The sequence below is a fragment of the Sabethes cyaneus genome, chromosome 3, assembly GCF_943734655.1.
Source record: "Sabethes cyaneus chromosome 3, idSabCyanKW18_F2, whole genome shotgun sequence".
Lineage (NCBI taxonomy): Eukaryota > Metazoa > Arthropoda > Insecta > Diptera > Culicidae > Sabethes > Sabethes cyaneus.
The window spans coordinates 5,745,078-5,763,263 of NC_071355.1; the positions used below are offsets into that span (position 1 = coordinate 5,745,078).

The 18,186-nt window shown below is 35.9% G+C and overlaps 1 protein-coding gene across 1 annotated transcript in view; it reads left to right on the forward strand.

The window, feature by feature from the left end:
• The window catches only part of LOC128744298 (RNA-binding protein asd-2-like), a 162,346-nt gene that overhangs the window by 131,372 nt on the left and 12,788 nt on the right, over nucleotides 1–18,186 (forward strand). Inside the window, exons 5-6 of the mRNA XM_053841170.1 lie at nucleotides 5,511–5,577; nucleotides 5,724–6,269. Coding sequence (XP_053697145.1) covers nucleotides 5,511–5,577; nucleotides 5,724–6,269 — 613 coding nt within the window. The remainder of the gene's footprint in view (nucleotides 1–5,510; nucleotides 5,578–5,723; nucleotides 6,270–18,186) is intronic.

Consider the following 18,186-nt stretch of genomic DNA (forward strand, 5'->3'; position numbering starts at 1 on the left):
AAAATATTAATATATGTATGACCACATTTCAAGGTCAAGACTAAAAACTTGAGATTAGTCTGTTGAAATAAATGTTTTTCAAGGCGTTTTATGAAATTGCTCCTAAAAAGATGTAATAAAACTGATTGCTCTAATTTTCCAATTTGAAGCTCTGGTAGCGTTTTTCAATTCGTATTTTGACGTATAATGCCTATCTCTTTTAGTTTCGTTGCAATTTTGTATTAAACGTATCGTGTTGGGTGATGAATTAGTATCTGAAAACTGCACGAGTGCATACATCACGCATAGCACATTAGATTACCGCGTGCGATGAACACAATCTATCACATATTATTTATTATTATTATTAGGCCATTGCACTTGTTTTTGTCACCCCTCCCTTGGAAATTGACTTGAAAACTCGAGGGGAAAAAATAATTTGTAGGATATGAGTTAATTTTTTTTCATAAAATCAATTGTCTGTGGGTTCTACAGTCTGAAAAACTCCAAAAATGAGTGTACGAGTTGAGTTAATGCCTCTAGCACGAAACAGAAATGACAATTCGAATAAGGAATTTCCAAAAATAGGCCGAAAAATTTTTCTTTTGTTTTTGTATTTTTTCGTAGACTTTCGCATGGAAAATAATAACGTATAGAGTAAGGAGGGGTAAAGTGCGATGCGGGTAAAAGTGCGATTCAATGATTTATCGGTGCTGATTCCGAGTAAATCTTCTACATTGGCATGGATGGATGACTACTTTGACAGCTTGAATCTAACGTAAACTTTGGTTGCTTACGAGGCATAGTTGCTGAGTTATGTGCAAATGTTATTTTAGAGCGGTTTTGATGTAATTTTTCGTTAGACAGCAAATACGATATCAACAGGAGGATATTACTTGTTGAATATTTGTAGCAGCGTTTTACATCACTCACATATCTGTTTTGAAAATACGGTGAAAATGATTTACAAAATATATTTCGCTTTTCCGTAATTTAATCTAACTCCGTCAAGCGCCTAGCGGAGTAAAAGTTCGATTCACGGACGGGGCAAAAGTTCGATTCATGGACGAGGCAAAAATGTATAGCTAATTATATATAGCCTTAGGCACTATATTACAGATACTAGAAATGAAAGATCTGCAGGAAACTGTGTGCTCTACAGATGTTGGCCGAAGAAAAACAATGTGTTTCCGCTGATGAAACAAAAAACAAACGTTTGGAAAAGTTTCGATCACACGGAGGCTGCAATACACCAGCGCAAAATAGAAAAGGTGCAAATTGAGAATATTCCTTACCGAAACATAACGCAGATTGAAGATAATATGGTTTTGGTAGCTACTGCTGGGCTAATTTCGTGAATTCTAGCTTCGAACTTTTGCCCCGCAATATTCGCACTTTTGCCCCGCTAGTGGGGTAAAAGTTCGAATCAAGTGCAGATTCAGAAAAGAAGGAAGAATTTATTTTGCAAAACACTATTACCGCAGATGATTTATAGTTGAATGTGAAGACATTGAGTTACTGCATCACTATAAAATATATTATGTTGTTGTCCTTCTTTATATCTCACGAAAATTGATGACTACTTCAAACATCGCACTTATGCCCCGCCCTACTCTATATTAAAAGCAAGAAAAGATTTGGTATTCATGTTTAAACTTTAAGTAAAAATACCTCAAATCAGTATTTTTTTTGCTCGATTAAAAAAATCTCTTTATTTTTTTGACCCCCCCTTCAGTGGCCCAAAACCGGAAGGGCAAAAACTTTATAAAATATTTGTAATAGCCTTATTTATTATAAAGAATCCATCTGACTGTTTGTCTTAATGAATAAAATAATTCTGGCTTCTATTGAAAACATTGACTAGTCGCTCTCGAAAAACATGAACTGGAACATTGAAGTCAAATAACTCAAACACTTCATTGAAACGTTGGCTTATAATTCTGACTCCAAATTGGCGGTTCCGCGGCTCTAGGTACAGAAAATTCCTTTGACGTAACTGCCTAACAGGAGCATTTATATTCAACTGCTCCAGTAGCGCAGGACAGTCCACGTGATTGGATAGATGCTTCGCAGCGAAGACAGCTTGGGCAATTCGTCGTCTCAACTCCAAAGGCTGAATACCAAGAAGTCTGCAGCGATCTTCGTATGATGGCAGGTTCAGCGGGTCACTTCAACGCAAATGGCGAAGCGCGTAGCGGATAGATTTCTTCTGCATCGTTTCTATTCTGTTGCATTAGTTGGCGTGAAATGGGCACCAAACAACAGCATTAGTTTCGATCCTATCTCACAAGAGAGCAATAGAGCGTTTTAAGGCAGAGAGGATCACGAAATTCATCGGCAATTTTGAAAATAAATCCTAGCTGGCAGTTAGCTCTTGAGATGATAGTGGTTCCTGAATGTTAGCTCGTTGTCTAGGAGCACTCCCAGGTCTTTGACACATTGCACACGGAGGAGGCAGTGGCCCGAAATAGTGTAGTTAGGTTCGATTGGCGCACGCTTTCGGTGAAACGAAATTATGTTGCACATGTCTACACTTAATGTTAGATAGTTTGTTGCACACCAGTTCACAAAAGCATTCAGATATTCCTGTAGTTCCACGCAGTCGCTTTGGCACGTGATGACTCCAACGATTTTTGTATCGTCAGCTTAAAACAACCGACAGTCCTGCGGAAGTAAAAGCGCGACATCGTTTATGAAAATTGAGAAAAAAAGCGGGCCCAGGTTGCTGCCTTGTGGAACTCCAGATCGATTGGAGAAGCAGTTGCAAACAGTAGATCCACCTTTGACACATAAATTTCGTTTCGTTAAGTAAGATCTAAACCAGCAGATGACGTCCGTAGGTACACACAGACGCTCCATTTTCCCTATCAGTTTATGAAAAACAACAACAATAAATAAAGGATGCATTTTTATCCGGTTCAGCACGCCCCAGACTGCCCAAACTTGCCTTTTGCTGGTCTTATGGTCAATTCCCACGAACCGCAAAACTTTATTGCCAATCGCTGACGCCATTTGTTGATGATGCTCTGTTTGATGATGATGATGATGTTTTATCCGTTTAAAAAAAACAAACACTTCTGGATTTTTAGTTCACGTACTTGCAATCTCCGCTGGAAGAGGCAGTTAGAGTCAATAGGCTCGTAGGAACTGGCCCTGCAATTGTCCTGTACTCTAACAGCTGGCTGCGAAGTCTGTCGCATCAAAACAGAAGGTTAAGTTTCGATAACGGAATGTAGCACCTAGGCTTTGCTTTGCTTTACTTGCATTTGGTAGCCGACGGTCAGAAAATCTACAACCATATTCCTGCTGGGTGCTACATAATTAGCGAAGCCATAGGTGTCAGGTTGTATCCGTCGCACGCGGTAGTAAAGTGTGCTATGCATGATGTATGGGTTCGTACAGTTTTCAGGTACTAATTCAACACCCAAAACTATACGTGTTTAAAATGAAATTGTGTAACGAAACTAAAAGAGATCGGCGTTTTACGTCAAAGAAGGAATTGTAGAACGGTACCAGAGCTTCTAATTGGTAAATAAAAGCAATCAGTTTTATCACACTATTTCAGGAGAAATTTGATAGAAAAAAAAACCTCGAGAAACACTATTCATTGTTTTTGCTTCTAGGAAGTATCTAAATTTCATGAAGTAGGAGGTTTAAGAACAGTTTTCCATACAAAATTTTTTTCAGCTTTCTAATAAAAGTAACAGAATTGAGCTAGCTGGCATAGTTTTTTACCAGAGCTAGTTGAAGGCAAACAAAACCGACTACTCAAAATGTTTAATAACTCTGTAGCGATGGAGCATTGATCAATGGGATGGGTAGAAGGATTTTTCTCGTCAAATGTTGTCCTTAATCTCCCCCTGAAGTGAAGTGCAGATATTACACCCTGTATTTTTAACCTATATCGAAAGTTTTCAGTTCATCCAATTAACGTTAAAGTGTTAAGTGTGATAGAACTCATTTTGTTAAACATTCATTCGATTGAAGTTATAACATTCTGATGCTGAATATTTGTACAAAAATATTGTAGCTGCTAAGGTTATGCTGTATATTTGGTGGGTTCAGTTCTTTGTTTTTATAAGCTGTTGAAACCACCGTTATATTCCAGTTATAGACCAGTCTGGTTGGTCAACAGTTTCTTTCATAGGAAAAAAAGAAAATTTCGCTGCACAATCGTCCGACATTCTTGGGGTGTGGCCAGCACACTGTAGTTTCCCAACTTTCGCCTGCTTTGTTTACCTCTACTATCAACTATAAAAGAATTGTGTAAACAATTGTTAATTAAAACGTATAATTGCATTCTCCCCTTGGAAGTGGATCAATCCACAATTGTTAATTAGTTTTTTTTTCTGGAAAATTCGACAACTCAGTAAAATAACTCTTAGTTTTTGAGGTCTTAAATCTCCAGACATCACCATACCATAGTTCAACTTATATTCGGTCGATACCCTGCCAGCTAGCTGGCCAGGAAATTGAAATAGCAACAAAACCAAAAACCGCAGATAACGAGCCGGCGGTTGCCCGACAATGAAAAATCAGACTTTCAATTTCACAGTCATTTCACTAATGAATACTTTCCGAATGAACGTGTACAGTCGGCTAATTACCAGCTCCAGGATGAAATGGGAACAGCCCTTCGAGATTCGGTTCGTTCGTTCGTTCGTTCGTTCGTTCGTTCGTTCGTTCACCAAATGAACAGGTATATTTCGATGTATTGATGCAACAAACCTTGCTTACTGTTTTCTGTTACTGGTAGTTATATTGTAGTTCTTCTCTTTTCAATCATCGTGCTACCGACCGGCTTTTTTGCCGGCGCAGAAGATCCGGAAATTTTCTTTCAGTCCATCGTACGTTCGTTCGCATGCACCACCACCCGACCATGCAATTACATGCATAGTAGAACATATCCATCCGACCGATAGGTGGAATCCTCCGGGGGAAGAAATATCAATTTATTTCGTTTTTGTTTTTCTTGCTCAGAGAACAACGTTCTTCGTTTTGGTTTGTATTTCCCTTCCACCACCCGTCGTGGTTTAGGAACGATAAAGTGCTAGTTTCTGTACCATCTCGGAATTTCTGAAACCAGAAAATCCCTTAACCAGTCTGGGTTACTGAACCGCAGAACATTTCGCCGCCATATGATGCATCCTTACGCCCCTCTGCAAAAACATACATAAACGACGACTTCGAAGTTCCCGTTTGCGCTAACATGCTCGTTAGTGGTTTACATTTAGCACTAGAAAACAAATTGAGTGACGGTGTCGTCCCATATCGCTATCCTGTTATGCAATGCAATACCTTAACCCGGTGATGCCATCTGTGGATTTCAACTTAAACGGTTTTCATTCGATTTACAGATTAAATGAAACAAATTCCATTCCTGCCAGCTATTTCCACTCTCCTGCTGCTGCTGGAACTCAGTTATTAAACTTAATAACGTCAGATCGAATTTTCAGACCACCGTCTGCCGTCCAAACCCTTAGTTAGACATTTAATCCTTTTTCACTCACCACCCACTTTATCTCTTTTAGGACTACCACGACGACATCCGACAGGAGCAAATGTGGGAGATGCAAGCACTGAACTCGGCTCAAAGCGGCGGTAAGACCTTGTTAGCTAATGTCCAAAGGTTCCACTTCGTGGCCACCGTCGCTGATGCGTACACGTAACCGTTCATGATTTGAATGCTTAATAATCCTTTCGTTTTCTCCTTCTCTCTCACTCTCTTGCACTGTCTTTCCCAGTTTCGAACGGCACCAACGGAAGTTGCAATGGAACTGCCGTAAGCAACGGTCACAACACCAACGGTTTGCCGAACGGCAATCTGACACTGAACGGTGGTAATCCGGATATGATGCACCACCAGCAGCAACAACAACAGCAGCAACAGCAACAGCAGCACCATCATAATCCGAACGGTGTGGACTCCTTATCGAACGGTGGCATCCTGTCGGGTAGCACTGTTAGCACAGTAGGAGCTCCGACAACGACATCGGCCTCGACGACGACCGGTCCGGATGCCAGCAACGGACAGCCGCACAATTCTACTGCCGCCTGCAATGCCGCCACACATCACCATCATCATCAGCAGCAGCAGCAGCACCAACAACAGCAACACCACCACCAGCAGCAGCACCAGCAGCAACAGCAACAGCAGCAGCATCACCACCACCATCATCATCAGTTCCTGTCGAGCAGTGCGGCCGATGCAGTTGCGGCGGCAGCCAGCGATTTGAGCAATCTGATGCCAGTTGATGTCAACATGACTTCCGCTAATCACTTCGTGAACTGTAAGTTGAACTTTGGTGCCACTCTGGCCGGAAAATTCTAGACTGATACCATGTGGGCGGGGCGGCGCCGAAGGGAAGCTAGGATTAGTGTTATGTCGGAGCTGGTTGTTTGCGAAAAGATGAACCGCTTCCTGGCTGCTGCTGCAAGTTAAATGGGAATGTTCCTTCCCTTCGGGATGCCACTTTCTTTGATGCATAAATTGGCTACTCTAAGCCGGGCTAACTCGATGATGTCGAGCGATGTTTGCTGGAAAGCCATTAACTTTAATTGGTCATTTTTGATTTATGATAGTAGTTTATTTGAATAATATGCAGTCAACTTTAGAGCTTACGACTAAAGCAGTTACCTCACTGAGTACTGACGAGACGTGCAACAAACCTGTTTAAGTAAGCCTACTAATAGAACTGCCCAATGGTACAAACAATTCGACTTCTTGTTCATAAATTTCAGCTTCCGGCCGTACATTTGCGATTCAACTCTTCGTTTTTGATTTTAAATATATCAATTTTAAATTTTTAGTTTTCAATTTTCAATTTTCAATTTTCAATTTTCAATTTTCAATTTTCAATTTTCAATTTTCAATTTTCAATTTTAAATTTTCAATTTTCAATTTTCAATTTTCAATTTTCAATTTTCAATTTTCAATTTTCAATTTTCAATTTTCAATTTTCAATTTTCAATTTTCAATTTTTAATTTTCAATTTTCAATTTTCAATTTTCAATTTTCAATTTTCAATTTTCAATTTTCAATTTTCAATTTTCAATTTTCAATTTTCAATTTTCAATTTTCAATTTTCAATTTTCAATTTTCAATTTTCAATTTTCAATTTTCAATTTTCAATTTTCAATTTTCAATTTTCAATTTTCAATTTTCAATTTTCAATTTTCAATTTTCAATTTTCAATTTTCAATTTTCAATTTTCAATTTTCAATTTTCAATTTTCAATTTTCAATTTTCAATTTTCAATTTTCAATTTTCAATTTTCATTTTTCATTTTTCAATTTTCAATTTTCAATTTTCAATTTTCAATTTTCAATTTTCAATTTTCAATTTTCAATTTTCAATTTTCATTTTTCATTTTTCAATTTTCAATTTTCAATTTTCAATTTTCAATTTTCAATTTTCAATTTTCAATTTTCAATTTTCAATTTTCATTTTTCAATTTTCAATTTTCAATTTTCAATTTTCAATTTTCAATTTTCAATTTTCAATTTTCAATTTTCAATTTTCAATTTTCAATTTTCAATTTTCAATTTTCAATTTTCAATTTTCAATTTTCAATTTTCATTTTTCATTTTTCAATTTTCAATTTTCAATTTTCAATTTCCAATTTCCAATTTTCAATTTTCAATTTTCAATTTTCAATTTTCAATTTTCAATTTTCAATTTTCAATTTTCATTTTTCATTTTTCAATTTTCAATTTTCAATTTTCAATTTTCAATTTTCAATTTTCAATTTTCAATTTTCAATTTTCAATTTTCAATTTTCAATTTTCAATTTTCAATTTTCATTTTTCATTTTTCAATTTTCAATTTTCAATTTTCAATTTTCAATTTTCAATTTTCAATTTTCAATTTTCAATTTTCATTTTTCATTTTTCAATTTTCAATTTTCAATTTTCAATTTTCAATTTTTTGATTTGATTTGATTTTTAATATCCGATTTTCAATTTTTGGGTTTACTATTTTCGATTTTCTATTAGTTATTTTAGATCTTTAGTTTTCGATATTCGATTTTCAATGTTTGATTTCCAATTCCCGGTTTTTTAATTTCGGTTTTGATTTTTTGTCATTGATTTTCTTTCTTGGGTTTTGATTTTTGATATTTGATTTTTGATAGTCGTTTGTCGACCAACCTCGTGTTTTGTCGATTCTTGGTTGTTGGTTTTCAATTTTCAATTTTTGAATTTACGTTTTGGATATTCGATATCCGATTTTCAAAGTTCGATTTATGGTTTTCAATTTTCGATTTTTAATTTTTAGGTCTTGGACTTTCAAAATGTGAATTTGTATTTTTCATCATTGATTTTCTATTCAAGATTTTTGATTCTATGATTTTTGATATTCGCTATTCGATTTTCAATTTTGGATTCTCGACTTTCAATTTTTGACTCTCGATATTAAATCCCATTTTCCATTTTAAATTGCTGATCCCCGATCTTGGATTTTTTATTTTAGATTTTACTAATCTTAGATTGTCTACTTCCGATTTTCGATATTCTTCAATTTTTGGTATTCGATTTTTAAATTTGGATTTTTCATTTTTCGGTAATGAATTTTCTTCTCGATGTTCGCTCTTCCTCCTCGATTTAAAATTTTCAGTTTTTTGGTTTCTGATTTTGATAATCGATTTCAGATTTTTTTTAGGTTTTAGCTCTCTGATTTTTGTTCTGTAATATTCGATTTTCTATTTTGAATCTCCAATTTTTCATTTCCAATTTCTTTTCTGCATTTCGGTTTTCGGTTTCAATCTCCGATTTCCGACCTTCAATTTTCAATTCTCGTTCCTTGATTTTCGCTTTTCGTTTTTCGATTTTGGACTTGTTTAAACGTTCGATTGGACGTTTAAATGTTGTTACTTGGATTCTTAATTTTTGAATTTACATTTTCAATTTTCGGTTTTCGATATTCGACCCTCAATGTCCGGTTTCTGATTTTCAATTTCCAATCTTCGATCTTCCATTTTTGATTTCCAATTTTCGATATTGAATTTTTGATTTTCAAATTTTGACTTTCAATATTCGATATTCAATTTTAGGCTTTGAACTCTGGAGTTTTGCTTCTGGACTTTGGACTTTGAACTTTGGACTTTGGACTTTGGACATAGGACTTTGGAAGTTTGTCTTTGGACTTTTGACTTTAGATTTTAGTCTTTAGACTTAAGACTTAGACTTTGGACTTTGGACTTTGGACTTTGGACTTTCGACTTTGGTCTTTGGACTTTGGACTTTGGACTTTGGACTTTGGACTTTGGACTTTGGACTTTTGACTTTGGACTTTGGACTTTAGACTTTGGACTTTGATCTTTGGATTTTGAACTTTGGACTTTGGACCTTTGACTTTGGACTTTGGACTTTGGACTTTAGACTTTGGACTTTGGTCATTTGACTTTGGACGATGGTCTTTGGACTTTGGACTTTAGACTTTGGACATTGGACTTTGGACTTTGGACTTTGGACGATGGTCTTTGGACTTTGTACTTTGGACTTTGAACTTTGGACTTTGGACTTTGAACTTTGCACTTTGGACTTTAGACTTTGGACTTTGGACTTTGGACTTTGGACATTTGACTTTGGACTTTGGACTTTAGACTTTGGACATTGGACTTTGGACTTTGGACTTTGGACTTTGGACTTTTGACTTTTGACTTTTGACTTTTGACTTTTGACTTTTGACTTTTGACTTTTGACTTTTGACTTTTGACTTTTGACTTTTGACTTTTGACTTTTGACTTTTGACTTTTGACTTTTGACTTTTGACTTTTGACTTTTGACTTTTGACTTTTGACTTTTGACTTTTGACTTTTGACTTTTGACTTTTGACTTTTGACTTTTGACTTTTGACTTTTGACTTTTGACTTTTGACTTTTGACTTTTGACTTTTGACTTTTGACTTTTGACTTTTGACTTTTGACTTTTGACTTTTGACTTTTGACTTTTGACTTTTGACTTTTGACTTTTGACTTTTGACTTTTGACTTTTGACTTTTGACTTTAGTCTTTAGACTTAAGACTTAAGACTTGGACTTTGGACTTTGGAATTTGGACTTTGGACTTTGGACTTTGGACTTTGGACTTTGGACTTTGGACTTTGGACTTTTGACTTTTGACTTTTGACTTTTGACTTTTGACTTTTGACTTTTGACTTTTGACTTTTGACTTTTGACTTTTGACTTTTGACTTTTGACTTTTGACTTTTGACTTTTGACTTTTGACTTTTGACTTTTGACTTTTGACTTTTGACTTTTGACTTTTGACTTTTGACTTTAGTCTTTAGACTTAAGACTTAAGACTTGGACTTTGGACTTTGGACTTTGGACTTTGGACTTTGGACTTTTGACTTTTGACTTTTGACTTTTGACTTTGGACTTTGGACTTTGGACTTTGGACTTTGGACTTTGGACTTTGGAGTTTGGACTTTGGACTTTGGACTTTGGAGTTTGGACTTTAGACTTTAGACTTTAGACTTTAGACTTTAGACTTTAGACTTTTGACTTTTGACTTTTGACTTTTGACTTTTGACTTTTGACTTTTGACTTTTGACTTTTGACTTTTGACTTTTGACTTTTGACTTTTGACTTTTGACTTTTGACTTTTGACTTTTGACTTTTGACTTTTGACTTTTGACTTTTGACTTTTGACTTTTGACTTTTGACTTTTGACTTTTGACTTTTGACTTTTGACTTTTGACTTTTGACTTTTGACTTTTGACTTTTGACTTTTGACTTTTGACTTTTGACTTTTGACTTTTGACTTTTGATTTTTGACTTTTGACTTTTGACTTTTGACTTTTGACTTTTGACTTTTGACTTTTGACTTTTGACTTTTGACTTTTGACTTTTGACTTTTGACTTTTGACTTTTGACTTTTGACTTTTGACTTTAGTCTTTAGACTTAAGACTTAAGACTTGGACTTTGGACTTTGGACTTTGGACTTTGGACTTTGGACTTTGGACTTTGGACTTTGGACTTTGGACTTTGGACTTTGGACTTTGGACTTTGGACATTGGACATTGGACTTTGGACATTGGACTTTGGACTTTGGACTTTGGACTTTGGACTTTGGACTTTGGACTTTGGACTTTTGACTTTTGACTTTTGACTTTTGACTTTTGACTTTTGACTTTTGACTTTTGACTTTTGACTTTTGACTTTTGACTTTTGACTTTTGACTTTTGACTTTTGACTTTTGACTTTTGACTTTTGACTTTTGACTTTTGACTTTTGACTTTTGACTTTTGACTTTTGACTTTTGACTTTTGACTTTTGACTTTTGACTTTTGACTTTTGACTTTTGACTTTTGACTTTTGACTTTTGACTTTTGACTTTTGACTTTAGTCTTTAGACTTAAGACTTAAGACTTGGACTTTGGACTTTGGACTTTGGACTTTGGACTTTGGACTTTGGACGATGGTCTTTGTACTTTGGACTTTGAACTTTGGATTTTGGACTTTGGACTTCGGACTTTGGACTTTGGACTTTGGACTTTGAACTTTGGACTTTGGACTTTAGACGTTAGACTTTAGACTTTAGACTTTAGACTTTAGACTTTAGACTTTAGACTTTAGACTTTAGACTTTAGACTTTAGACTTTAGACTTTAGACCTTAGACTTTAGACTTTAGACTTTAGACTTTAGACTTTAGACTTTAGACTTTAGACTTTATACTTTAGACTTTAGATTTTAGACTTTAGACTTTAGACTTTAGACTTTAGACTTTAGACTTTAGACTTTAGACTTTAGACTTTAGAGTTTGGATTGTGGACATTGGACTTTGGACTTTGGATTTTGGGCTTTGGGTTTTGGATTTCGCACTTTGGACTTTCGTCTTTTGATTTTAAGCTTTAGACTTTGAACTTTCGACTGTTAACTTTGGAGTTTTAATGTTTGTCTTGGCTTTTGACTCTAAATTGTGGACCTTGGACTTCTAACTTGTGCTTTGAATCGTATTTATTTTGTCTTTTAATTTTTTCAGTTTCATATTTTTGACGTTTGGTTTTTCGATTACCCATTTGCGTGTTTTTGATTTTGATCTTCAACTTTCGACTTTTAAAGACCGGATTTTGACTTTCTCTTGTTGACATGCCACCGTCGCTCTAACACTTCCAAGTTCTATACTCTTAATTTCAATTTTTGATTTTTAAGTTTGGTTTCAATCTTCGTCCTCGGTTTTCGATTTTATAGTTTGTAGTTTCGACTTCCGATTTTCGATGTTTGAGTATCAAATTTTGAATTTTGACATTGGACTTTCACCTTTTTACCTCTGTTGCTTCTGAATTCTGACTTTAGACTTTAGCTGTCTTCTTTCAGTCTTCGAGTTTCAACTTTCGAGGGCTAAGCAGCGATTTTCGAATTTCAATTCATAATTTAAGTCTTTCACCTCAGAACTACAAACTTCTGGCTTTCGATTCTCGACCTTCGACTGGCAACTTCCGATTTTTAAATTTCCACTGTTGACCTTGATTTTCGAACGAATCTCGGAGTCTACTTTTTCCTTTTTCTGTTTTACTTTTGATTTCTGACTTTTGACTTTTGACTTTTTACTTTTTACTTTTTACTTTTTACTTTTTACTTTTTACTTTTTACTTTTTACTTTTTACTTTTTACTTTTTACTTTTTACTTTTTACTTTTTACTTTTTACTTTTTACTTTTTACTTTTTACTTTTTACTTTTTACTTTTTACTTTTTACTTTTTACTTTTTACTTTTTACTTTTTACTTTTTACTTTTTACTTTTTACTTTTTACTTTTTACTTTTTACTTTTTACTTTTTACTTTTTACTTTTTACTTTTTACTTTTTACTTTTTACTTTTTACTTTTTACTTTTTACTTTTTACTTTTTACTTTTTACTTTTTACTTTTTACTTTTTACTTTTTACTTTTTACTTTTTACTTTTTACTTTTTACTTTTTACTTTTTAATTTCGTTTTTAAACTTTCGACTTTCATTCCTCAACTCCAGTTTTGGCTCCATTGGTTTTAGAATTTTGAGTTTCAGTCTTCAGTTCTTCAAGTTATAGAATTAAGTTTTTCATTTCTGAAACCTTGACTTGAGATATGCGGTCTTCAACATTCAATTTTCTCTTTTCGGTTTTTAACTTCTCCATACAACTTTTTACCGTTGACCTTGTTTTTGGATGTTTGGTTTTCATTCATGAACTTCTAATTTCCATTTAGGACTCCTGATTTTAAACTTTCAATTTTCGACAATCAATTTTCGAATTTACTATCTATTATTTACTATATAAAAGTAGCCGCCAACAAAATAGTTTGGCAAATTTTTAATTCGATCCTGATGATTTAGGATGGACTGTTGAAAAGTGAAGGATAAGAAGCTTTTTGAGAAAGCCAACAAAACACGGATTGTTTATACAATTCCACGCCAAGAAGACCCACCTAACGAGCCATCATTAACATGTTTCCCGACCAGACTCTCTCTCTCTCCCTTTCTCTAATAAATAATTTGTCAAAAACTTCCAATCACCGGAACCGTAAACAACGTTTCCCGGCGATTGTTTACCGCATACTAACTACTACCTACCTACCTACTAGCGAGATAATTGAGTCCGCCTGCTGCGAAAGCAACCGCAAACTCACGCCTGTCCGCCCACCCGCCGCGGCCTCCGGGTGGGGCAGATCATGCACGCGGAAGGACGCGCACCGGTTGCTGATGACAGTGCCATCCACGGCAGTCCCTTCGCTCGTGTTCGTGTGTTCTCATTAGTATGCGCATGGTAAGCGCAATCATCCGCACAACCTGCACAACGGCACTGCACTGGTGTGGCGCGGGGTCTCGCATTAGAACGAACGTAAAGATCAGCTTCCAGCCAGTTACTAACAGCTAACAACCCAAAACGTAGTGGAGAAACTTTAATATTTTTTCCCCGCCTGCATCGCGATGGCGTCGAGTGTCTGTCTGTACTCACCGCTGGACGCCCCGTTGAGAATATCGTTTAACAGAGCAGCGCTTTGCTTCGTTTTTTTTTTGTACCCATTTCATTGTTGTGACAATTTATTTCTGATCGGACTTTTGCTCCAACGGAGAATGCAAACTGTTGTACAAACCACATCACAGACGATGTACTCATTTGCATCCGCAAAAAAACGCTCCCATCCAAACAATGACGATGGTAGACGAAAAACCGGGAAGCCGTACTACGAGGAGATAATTGAAATTGCTAATTGCCATCAGGGACCGGCCGGAAGCGGCAGGCAAAATTTTGTTGGATAGCCATCGTTTTATGAAAATTTATCTCTGTTTACTCGCAAGCCAGAAGCCAGTGAGTGAGTTTTTTTTTTCAACTTATATATTCCCGCTCAGTTCCACACCACCGCTAGGAAAGTTGAAACATTGAACGGAGGGATTAAATTTTCCGTAAATTCGGACTGATGGTTGGCTGGAATTGAATGAAAATGGATAGAAACTTTGAATCCCACATGAGCTTGTTCAAAGTTTGCTTTAATCCGCTCAGAATGTACCATCCCTAGTGATTCAATCAGCCATCAACTATCCAGCAAGCCAGCCAGCCAGCCTGCCAGCGCTAACCATTGGCACGTAGTGCGGTGCTGAAGTTTGAATAATGTAACCGCGATTACATTTACTACCGTCCGAGCTGCTGGACGAACGCCGCCCAGTCCACTGGCTGGCTGTAGTCTGGATGGTCGGAAATGATAGAATAGCAAGAGTGGAGGTAATAAAGATGTGATGTGAACTTTTCGCCTTCGCCGGTAGCATCGCCGCTTCTACGGTATGCTGCGTATGCTCGAGCGGGAATGCTTTCCAACTTACTGGACATGTTTTACGGCCCTTAGGACGGGACTCCGTAGTAGGTGACACAGTTTGCATATCAAATGACTTCGTTAGGGGCTGCGGACGGTTTGCTTGCTAAAGTGTAGCGGCGAAGCGGTGGCGTAGCGGTACGGTGAGCTTGCGAGGAAGCTGCAAAGAAGTGCAAAAATAAATGCGCATGCTAATGGCCAATTAACAACTTCTGCGGTGAAACTGCAGTTGATTTCGTCAGATGATGTGTGAATTTTTATCTTCATGTTTTCTTGAAAAGAAAATTATGTTTTACATTTTCAGTATTTGCAGGAAAAATATTCGTTGAAAAGATATTTTCTTACTACGGACACATTATAGAAGTCGAGTGTAATAGATGCTACATTAAAGCTAAACCAAAACCTATAGGAGGCTAACGAATACCGAAAGAATAGTTGGTTGGCCTTATTTGCACTATTCTTTTAAAAAACAGACATCGACTCGAGTGTAAAAATTATCGAGACATTACGCTTCTCAATTCGAACTATATGATGGAAATGTTTGTCTTGCGTCAGTTACTAGACAAGTTCCGGAAGTACAACTGCCAGACTCATCATCTGTTTGTGAATTTTAAGGCGGCGTACGATTCAGTCAAACGAAATGAGCTACGGCAGAGAATGCTAGATATTGCTGGAATCGACGTGATCAATGGTGGTAATTCTTACTGGAGAGAGATAACGTAAGCAAAATTTGGTGATAGTTTGACACGGGCACGGTACATGGACTTATGAACTTTAACAATATTTTACAAATTCCAGCTGAACGGTGCAACACCTTCAAGCAGTGAGGATCGTCCAGATCTCGAGTAATTTTTGAAATGTAGACGTGTTCTGCTACATTCCAAAAATTGACACTTAGCCGTACTACCAAGTAACCCATTACTACGGCACCAGCATGACGAATTCATCCAAGAGCTCTGATAATCGGCGACAGTCCTCAATAGATGGTACAGTCGGATACAATTTCAGATCATCGGCTATACAGTTGGATTTCGATTTTGGCAACAAATGCGTGTCGCCTATGTTGCCAAAATCGAAACCGTGCCAAAATCGAGACCCTTTTTCGATGTGAAAAAATTTAATGTAAATGCTTTAGAAGTTGACTAAAAATCATTAATCACCGATTGCAACCATTTTATGTTTAAAAAGTCCGACAACAGCTATCTGTCCGGTGCAAATAAGTTATTGACACCCTGCGGTAAGACGTAGTCCTACGGCAATAAAAATATTATTGTTCGAAACTACATAACTTTTTTTCATGCACATACTCAGGGCATCATTTTTTCGTCATTTAAAGCATGTATGCGGAAACTGATTGATATTTAAGCATATTTTTCGAAGAGAAATATCTTGTGTTGCCAAAAACGGATACTTTTGTTGCCAAAATCGAGGCATGCCAAAATCGAACCATGCCAAAATCGAACCATGCCAAATTCGAAATCCAACTGTACTAGTTTTATTACCAACCCGCAACAATATTATAATGTTGTTGAAAAATAGTGTTAATAACAAAGGCTCCATGTTACTGCCTTGTAGAACACCAGAACTATTTGTAAATTCGATAGAACGGCAGGTTTTTGCAAGTTTGTTTTGCACGTAGAATAGGGTAATTGATCTTGAATGGACCTATTTAGCGCTTTTTAACACCACCACTCGCACTTCTGCTCAATTTACTCGTCATTTATAAATAATATGTGGTGATGTTACTATTTGTTGGAAAGTGCCACCTTTTTTCTACATTATCAGTACTTTAAAAATGTATAATTGATGAAATTTTTATTAAATATATCGTTTTTTGCCAAAGCCTTTTTTTGATCTTGAATGGACCCAACATGATCTTGAATTGGACCTATTTTTGATTTTGAAATGGACCTAAATTAGGATTGTCATAGTTTCTTCCATGTAAATGAACAAAATAATAACAAAGAATTTTGTTTTAATAGTACAACTATACTATTGTTATTTATTAATAGGACACAAGATTGAACAGCTTTTACCTTTCTTATACTCTGTTAGAAAGGTATGAAAGTCGGTTGAAAAATTTGAAATCAGTCACAGTCACCGAGGGTCTTGTTTTTATGTCAGCCCAACAATTGAACAATGTTTCAGAGACTTGATATGCGTTGTGTATGTATCTGTGTGTGACATTTGCATATTGGGAATTTATTATTACCTGTTGTTCAGATATGGTTGAAACGATTTCCACGTCATAAAAAAATTATGTCGCCTATTAGTTTCAAAAATTTAAACCATTCACTAAAAATATGTAATATAACTTGTATTAAACGTAGTTTATCAAGTACAGTGGGGTTCGAGTTTTTATTTAGTGACTACATATTTCGAAAGGTCAGACTTTTACTGACGTAGGACTACGTCTTACTGCAAAGCATCCAAAGGTTTGCGACAGCCCCTGTCGAACATTTTGAATATAAAATCGTTGCAATCGTGAAAAATTAGTTAATTAGTGGTAATTATTCAATTTTTGACACATTTATATGCAATTTTTCAGTTAAAAAATGGTCTAGATTTTGCCACGGTTTCAATGTTGGCAACATAGGCGACACGCATTTGTTGTCAAATTCGAAATCAAACTGTAAATGGTGCTTGAAAAAATCAGACTTGGTAATTCTACTAGGTTTAAAGGTATACTAGGTTTTAATTTTAAATGATAGTCGATGAAGAACTGTACCAGATAGAAAATAGGAAGTTTCAAAAATGAATATTTTAGATCTCAGGGTCACTAAATTTCGGTGGACAAGGAGGTATTAATTTTGTCACAAGTCAGAGGGGAGAGGTGCTTAAAGAAAACTTTACATCCCCCAAGAAAAAAATCAGAGGGGTTGTGTATAAGATACGACCACGGATGACGTAGTACAACGTTAGTCGGGTTGCATGATTTTGAATATTTTACTAAACTGATTTTTAATCTATCTGTCAATCGACCAAAAGGTGATGTGAAGTCAACCTGCTTGCTTATCGGCGGAATATAAGGCCTTTACAAAATATTTTTTAAGTTTTTGTCACCCCCCCCTTTGAAAATTGGCTTGAAAAATCGGGGGGCTAAAAAAATTTGGAGGATATGAGTATAAAATCAATTGTCCGTGGGCTCTACAGCCTGAAAAACTCGAAAAATGAGTGTACTTAACACTTCTAGCACGAAACAGAAATGGAAATTCGAATTCGGAGTTTCCGAAAATCGTCCAAAAAAATTCTCTCGTTTTTGTCTTCTTTTCGTACATTTTTGCATGGAAAATAATAACGTATATATTAGAAGCAAGAACAGATTTGGTTTTCACGCTTAAACTTTAAATAAACCCATGTTTTTTGCTCGATTAAAAAATTCACTTTGTCCCCCCCCCCCCTTTAGAGGCCCAATAC